Consider the following 8,159-nt stretch of genomic DNA (forward strand, 5'->3'; position numbering starts at 1 on the left):
ATTTATCTTTATTTTGTGTCTTTAAAATTTGTGTCTGACAAGTTTGAGAAATTTATAAAATTTTTATTGCTCTCAAACAAATTTTATAGCAATTATATTAGTCCTCTTGGTCTTTCTTTATGCGATTTTTTGTACTATCGACTTTTCGTCGGATATTTTTGCGGTCTAACCATTTGACTTAAAACGGATAATGTAGTTAAAACCGAAGGGCTTTAAGTCACTGATCGGCTCTGTTAGAGCTTTACTTGTCGCTAAGTGCACAAATCACTTAGTACTATAATGCTAGCATCCCTGAACCCCACCTGGCTACCACAAAATGCAACTGCTCGCTGGTCGTTTGAAAGCTATTTGTCCAATGCGTTAGTTGCTTGTGTTTATCGTGTACTTAAAGAAATATAGAAAAACTAAATATAAAGAATGAAGAATTAGTGAAGTAGAACAATAGAACGAGTTATTTGATTATAGCTGCGAAGCTGTAAGCTGAGCGTAGCTAAATTGCGGTGCTCTTGGTTTTTTACAATTCAAAGAATTTGAGTTGTATTGGGGCGCTGTCTTTTTACGACTCGAAGAGGAGTATTGGAGAAGTCCTTTTTTTAATCAATTTTATTGGAGTGAATTTTGAAGCGGGAAATGAAACACATGAAAAAAAATTTGGAGTGATTTTGTTCCTGAACAAAATGAAGAGTGGAGCGAAAAGAGAATTGTTTTTTGTTCATATCGCTGTTTTCTAGAGAGCGAGAAATTGAGGTGTGAAAAGAAATTCTGTATGCGAGCGAAATTTTTTGTTCACGTGCGGCATTTTGAAGCAGTTTTTTTTAAATTTTTTTAGTTAAGAGGTTTGGTTATGATTTTCTTTAAATTTTAGGCTGTTTTTAGAAGTCTTTTGAAGGTTTCTGGAAATTTATTTGAATTTGATGCTAATTCGGTGGTTTTTCATGTATTTTGATGATTTTTGGGCTAATTTTCGCGATTTTTGACTTTTGTTTTGTTTTACTGCCTCAAATGGGCCCTGAAAGATCCATATTATTGAGCAATTTTTAGTTTACAGTGGCTACAGTTTTGTCGATATAAAGTTTTTTTTAAAAAAAATATGACGTAAACTGGCTAAAATTGGAACTATTTTTCTAATGTTTTGCAGTTTTTCGTTTTTTTTTCTGGACTTTAGACAAGTTTCTTGGCCTATTATGGCTGGCCTATTGTCTTGCGAGCATTTGGGTACCCTATTGGCTGGAAAGAAATCTTCTTTGAATTTAGGTGCTTTTGTAATATTAAAAAATTTGTAATTAAATTTAAACTTTTTCCAGTTTTTTAGTCAAACTTGTTTGTAAGAGCTTATTTTTTTCATGATTTGGCTTCAAGTATTTTTTTTAGAAATTCTTATGAGTTGTTTTAGTAGGTACTGGATGTGTTAACGAAGTAATTTTGGCAGAGATAGTTAATTCGGGATCTCAAGTTATGTCAAAATTTGATCAGATCTCTTACCATATTTTAATAGATTTGATCTTTTTTCACATTTTTGTGTTACGGTTTTGTTTCCTAAATAATTCTAAATTAGTAGAGGCACGTTTTGTGTGATGAGTAGTTGGAGGGCATTTAAGTGGATTTCCACTTCGAGTCGTTTCCGGAATTCTTCCGGCTATTTTTTTTTAAAGATCTGCTCACACATTTTCATGATTTTTGAAGTCAAATTGGAGTAGTGATTTTGGTCACGCCGAAACAGGAAGCGGAGCGAAAAAGCGAGTGGTTTTGCGGCGTGAATTTTTTTGCTCTTATTTTAAAGTAGAGTGAGAAAACGGTGTTTGAACAAAAATTCGGTTTCTCGGTAGTGGTTTTATTGTTCACATGCGGCAATTTCACTCTGATTTTTAATGTTTTTTCGATTTTTTTTGGATCCGCTTTTTTCTAAATGGTTTTCCCAATCCATTCACAGCTCAATTTAGGCCTATTTTTTGTTTGAATAAAATTTTAATTTCTCGCTAGTGGTTTTTTTGTTCACATGCGGCCTTTTGACATTGATTTTCTGTTTTTTTTTTCTTATTTTTTTGATCTGATTTTTTAAAAATGGTTTTCTCAATTCACTCATAGTCCATTCTAAGTATAGTTTTTCTGTTTAGTCAATGAAAATTCTTTGTACGTCAGGACTTGTCCTGCTATGTTTTTTTGTTTCGTCGTCGGACGCTCTTTTTTCGTTTTACATTTGTTCACACAGCAAAGCTGAAAAAGTCAAATTTTCTGAATGAATTCTTCCTCTCACTAAGGGCATTTGCGCGCGTGAAGTCATTTCTCACTCGCTTTAGCGAAAGTTTTTAAGTTATTTGCGTGATTAGATTTTGATCATACGTGACTTACCTCACTCAATAAAATGACTTTTTCAGTTTAAAACTTGAGTTTAATTTGAATTTGTTTAAGGTCAAAGGAAATCATATGTTCAGTAAAGTTCCCTAATAAGAGGCTTCTTTGGAATGAAATTTAACAAGCTTTATTAATTTATCGCTGAATGTTTAGCCTAGTTTTTTGAGCGGCGTCGATTTTTTTCCCATTTAGATGTATCTGTTTCTATCTCTATTATATGGCACGCATGTCTATTCTTTCGCAGCTATTCGGCAATCTGCTGGCTATGTTTACTACGTTTTGGGAATCAAAAAGTATGCTTGGTATTTATTTGCTCCCGACCAAATTTTGTGTTACAAAATCAAAGAGTGTTTTGATCTGGCCGTCTTTTCAGCCTTCCTTGCCTTCCACGATGAATTTCATTCAGTACGAGTCAGATGATGAGACGGATCTGAGCCTAGGTCAGACGGTGGAAAACGGGTTCCACTCAGACAACGACAGTAACGATGAAGATGATGGCTACGGGTTTCGGTCATCAATTGGAACAAAGGAACGGGAGCAGCAGCTGTTCAATGAACATTCCGATCCGAACAGTTACAGGTGGGTGAAATGTCACACATCTGACCTATATATTTAACTCTTTTCGCAGATACCCATGACCGCCTAAATTTTTGAAGATTTTAATTAATAGCCGCCCTCATCTTCTCAGCCGGCTATTATAGCGCTCCTATTTTTTTTACAATTCAAAGAATTTGAATTGTATTGGGGCGCTGTCTTTTTTTTATAGCTGTAAGCTGAGCGTAGCTATATTGCGGTGCTCTTGGTTTTTTTTTGTTTCGTCTCTGACGCTTCATTTTCGTTTCACATTTGTTCTAGAACATTCTGTCTCGTCACTGCTTAAATGGCTTTTTCGCGCTTGATTTCACGCTTTCTGCGTGACCTAAATTGCTGTTCCTAAAACAAAATTGATTGTAAGAAAACAGATTGTATGGTCCGACAGCCGAGTGGTTAAGGCGACTGGCTGTTAATCCGGAGATCGGCGGTTCGAGACGCGACAGGGAAACTTTTTTTGCACCCAAAAACAACCTCCTTTGAAATAAACTTGTAAGTTTTACAGGCGGCGGCGATAACTATTATCAACTCACTTCTGTATCTTTTTCCATCTGTATTTTACGGCACGCAAGTCTATTTCGCAGCTATTCCGGCAATCTGCCGGCTATGTTTAAGATCTGTTCACACATTTTCATGATTTTTGAAGTCAAATTGCAGTGGTGATTTTGGTCACGCCGAAACAGGAAGCGGAGCGAAAAAGCGAGTGGTTTTGCGGCGTGAATTTTTTTGCTCTAATTTTAAAGTACAGTGAGAAAATGGTGTTTGAACAAAAATTTGGTTTTTCGGTAGTGGTTTTTTGTTCACATGCGGCAATTTCACTCTAATTTTTTACTGTTTTTTCGATTTTTTGGATCGGATTTTTTTCTAAATGGTTTTCCCAATCCATTCACAGCTCATTCTAGGCCTAGTTTTCTGTTTCAAATGAATTTTCATTTCTCGCTAGTGGTTTTTTGATCACATGCGGCATTGTGACATTGATTTTCTGTTTTTTTCTTATTTTTTGATCTGATTTTTTTAAAAATGGTTTTATCAATTCACTCATAGTCCATTCTTGGTCTAATTTTTCTGTTTAGTCAATGAAAATTCTTTGAATTGTACGTCAGGACTTGTCCTGCTATGTTTTTTTACTTCGTCGAATAAAAAAATGTTTCGCTTTACCTCATTTTGCCGCCTTTTCAACATTTTGCGAGAAATCTTTTTGTTTTCTCTAGGCTAGTTTCTCCTCTCATTCTGCTAAAAGTGATTTTGAACATCAGTTGCTCAGCAAAGCAATTCAAAATGAACAGAGTCAGTATAAAAAATTGAAGTCAGAAATAGAAACGGGATAAACCTATAAAGCCCAATTTTAGATGCCCGCTATTTGAACGTTGTTCCTATAAGTATTATTTACCTCTCTCTAATGCTTATTGTTATTGATAGTAGCCCCTGTAGCCTCTCTCTAAGAAACAGAAGTATGTTCAACTACGAAATGCCATCAAAATAAATCGGACTTAAAAAAATGTTTTTGTACAAAAATCTTTTTTTTTCAATATCTTCTGTTATTTCAATCCCAATCATGCTTATTGGAATCAACGGCGGCTATTTCCGGCAATCTGCCGGGTATGTTTAACGAATGCCATTGAAAAATGGGCCCTTTGACTTTGATAATTGATCTAGAATTTGTGAACTCTATCTGAACGTCAGATGTGATAGGATAATTGATATTGCCTTGATTATTGCTCGAAATCAGAGAGGTCGTCGACAGCAGTAAACAAACACGCAAAAAAAGTATTGGGGGAGGGGTTGCATATTTGAGCAATGTTACAGAGAGGAGATAACTTACGGAAACGCCTCGGAGAAAACTTATCGGAATTGTCCTCGAACGAAGTTTGAGACATTTATTCTGGAACATTCGTTCGATTTTCAGTGACTTTTCCACCCCGTGACTTTGACTTTTTGATTTTTTGAGTTATATGATTTGCGCGTATTCAGAAATTAAGTCTGTAGCGAGAATAGAATCAATTGTGAGCGTTGATTGCACATGCCCGTGTAGCCTAGTAGTGGTCTCTTATCCAAGAGGTCGAGAGTTCAAACCCCTCCCAAGGCAGAAACTTTTATACCAGAAGAGGTTCTCTAGCATATTCCACCCTTTAAATTGTTTGCCTCGCCAGTCCGAGTGAAATTCGTCAGACATTAGTGGGTTTATGGTTAATTGCTCTCAAACGAAGTTGGTAGCAATTAAATTAGTACTGTCGGTCTTTTTAATGCGATTTTTTGATTGACCGATTCATCTGACCCATTTGACTTTTCGTCTTCAAAAACGGGATAAACAGGTAGCGCCCACTGGGCATTTAGTGCTCTTAAAGCCTTTCAGCCCACTAGTCTCCAAGCATGCGATTCACAGAAACTGTTTTGGAGACTTATACTTATGGTGTGAAGGGCGGTTCTTAGAGGTTGCCCACCCCTCCCGCCATCAGCCCCTCACTCACACCACCCCCCCCCCTAATCTACACCCCTGCACATCGTTCAGGCTGCAAGGGCCCCGTTGCCCCCATCAGCCCCCCCGCTGCGCGCAACTCACGCCCCTTCAATTAAGCTAAAGCTAGCCTCACAAACGTAGCTAGCTACTGACAAAGCCAACTGCTCGCCGGTCGTTTGAGAGCAATTCGCCCGACGTTAGTCGGTTATGTTTAACTGATTTAAGTTTTGTTTACAGTTGGTGCATAATGCGGTTTGCAATCATTACATCAGTGTTGGACACAATAAACAGCTTCATTCTCGAGATGGGATTGGAGCTGTCTGAACTTGCATTACACTCACCCACTTTGCAGAACCTCAGAAACACTCTTACTCAGTGGCAGAATGTAGCACATACACAGCTCAGCTTGATGGCGAGCAACGGACCTCCGGAGAATTTCATCCCAGTTGCTGGAAGGACTACAACAGAGGGCAGTGGTTTGACATTGGGAGAGAACGACTACTATTCGAATAGCAGTTTGACAAGTGGCAGCAATGTTAGAAGTGGAAGACCAACAGCCAATGATCTGTTCCACCCTGACGCTACGCCCTTCAAGTGAGTACTTAATGTCGGTAGGATTATTTTGAAAATCTTGATAGGAACTTCAAGGAAATGGAAAATAAGTACTGTACATTTAACGATTTAACGGTGGCTTTAGGCGAACGTAGAGAAAAAAAAACAAAATTACTTCAAGAACAGATAGAGAAGCGCGTTTTTTGTTAGCACAGTTAGTGCTGAGCTTCAACTCAAGAGCTTTTACACACGAGTAATAATTTTAGCTAAAAGTAATAAAGAAGAGTACTTATGTTGCTTCGTGCGTGCAAAGATTTTAAATCTCTGCGACTTTTTTTATCAGCAATTAAAGCAGCTGATTGACAGCATTTTTTCTTGCGCCGTTTGCAACAGTTATTTAGGTCCTGTTGGTAATATGTAATTTTTTTGCTTAATTATAGCTTTCATCTGATCGGTTTGACTTTTCGTCCTCAGAAACGGTACAGACCGTTAACATTTGAAGACTCAATGCATTTGTACTATTCTCTTATTGTTAGCTAGTCTGAGTGTACTTTTCTCATAAACTTCAGGAAGCTTGAATTAATACTCGCTGACCCCTCTCTTTGCCGGTTCCTCTCTTACACAATAAGACCTGTTATCCACCTTGAGTTATCAACAATGAGTTACCCATGATGAGCTTATCCATCATGAATAAGCCACAATGAGTTGTTAATTGCTCTCAAATGAAGTTTGTAGCAATTATATTAGTCATGTTGGTCTTTTTAATGCAAATTTTTGCTTGACCGATTTTTCGTCTGACTCATTAGACTTTTCGTCCTCAGAAACGGGATAAAGAGGTAGCGCCCAGTGGACATTTAGTGCTCTTAGAGCCTTTCAGCTCACTAGTCTCCAAGCATGCGATTCACAGAAACTGTTTTGGAGACTTATACTTATGGTGTGAAGGGCGGTTCTTAGAGGTTGCCCACCCCTCCCGCCATCAACCCCGTCACTTCACCCCCCCCCCCCCCCCAAATCCCCACCCCTGCACATCACTCAGACCGTAAGGGCCCCGTGCAGCCAAAGACACCCCTTCAACCGTTGCCCTCACCCTCAGCCTCCCCCCCCCCCCCCCCCCCCCGTCAGCTATGGAGCCCCCCGCTGTGACCACCTCACGCCCCCTTAAAGCTAAGGCTAGTCTCACTAAATCGTGGCTAGATACTGACAAAGAGAACCACTCGCCGGTCGTTTGAGGGCAATTCGCCCGACGCTAGTCGGTTATGTGCAACATGAGTTTCCTATCATGGGTTTCCATCACGAGTTATCCGTCATGAGTTATCCATCATTAGTTATCCATCATAAGCTATAAGCAGGAATTATCCATCATGAGTTATCCATCATGAGTTATCCATCATGAGTTATCCGTTATGAGTTATCCATCCTGAATTATCCCATATGAATTACCCATCATGAGTTATCCGTTATGAGTTATCTATCATGAGCTAACGGCCAGCTCCAGTTAATTGAGAAGGATTCGTCCAATTTTTGTTGGTTATTCTCAAATGTTTTGGGTGCTGTAAAAGTTCAGGCTATCTGTAACTTTGTTTTTTAATAGCCGCCTCATCTTCTCAGCCGGCTATTATAGCGCTCCTATTTTTTTTTTACTTCGTCGAATAAAAAAATTTTTCGCTTTACCTCATTTTGCCGCTTTTTCAACATTTTGCGTGATATCTTTTTGACTTCTCTAGACTAGTTTCTCTCTTCTCTCATTCTGCTAAAAGTGATTTTGAACATCAGTTGCTCAGCAAAGCAATTCAAAATGAACAGAGTCAGTATAAAAAATTGAAGTCAGAAGTAGAAACGGGATAAACCCATAAAGCCCAATTTTAGATGCCCGCTATTTGAACGTCGTTACTATAAGTCTTAGTTACCATCTCTAATGCTTATTGGTATTGATAGTAGCCCCTGTAGCCTCTCTCTAAGAAACAGAAGTACGTTATCTTCAACTACGAAATGCCATCAAAATAAATCGGACTTAAAAAATGTTTTTGTACAAAAATCTTTTTTTTTTCAATATCTTCTATTCTTTCAATCCCAATCGTGCTTATTGGAATCAACGGCGGCTATTTTCCGGCAATCTGCCGGGTATGTTCAAGTAATTCAGATATTATTTGGTTTGCGTAGACTGTCCTTAAAAAAGAATTATAGTACAAGCAGAAATTTTTTTTAT

General features: G+C 38.2%; 1 protein-coding gene across 2 annotated transcripts in view; it reads left to right on the top strand.

Moving 5' to 3' along the window:
- Positions 1-8,159, top strand: part of LOC142343130 (dmX-like protein 1) — a 76,300-nt gene that overhangs the window by 53,812 nt on the left and 14,329 nt on the right. For both annotated transcript variants that reach the window (XM_075394820.1, XM_075394828.1), the window contains 2 exons: positions 2,726-2,931; positions 5,639-5,995. In XM_075394820.1, the coding sequence (XP_075250935.1) occupies positions 2,726-2,931; positions 5,639-5,995 (563 nt within the window). The remainder of the gene's footprint in view (positions 1-2,725; positions 2,932-5,638; positions 5,996-8,159) is intronic.

The sequence above is a fragment of the Convolutriloba macropyga genome, chromosome 1 (assembly GCF_964194025.1).
Source record: "Convolutriloba macropyga chromosome 1, txConMacr16.3, whole genome shotgun sequence".
NCBI classification, from domain to species: domain Eukaryota; kingdom Metazoa; phylum Xenacoelomorpha; order Acoela; family Convolutidae; genus Convolutriloba; species Convolutriloba macropyga.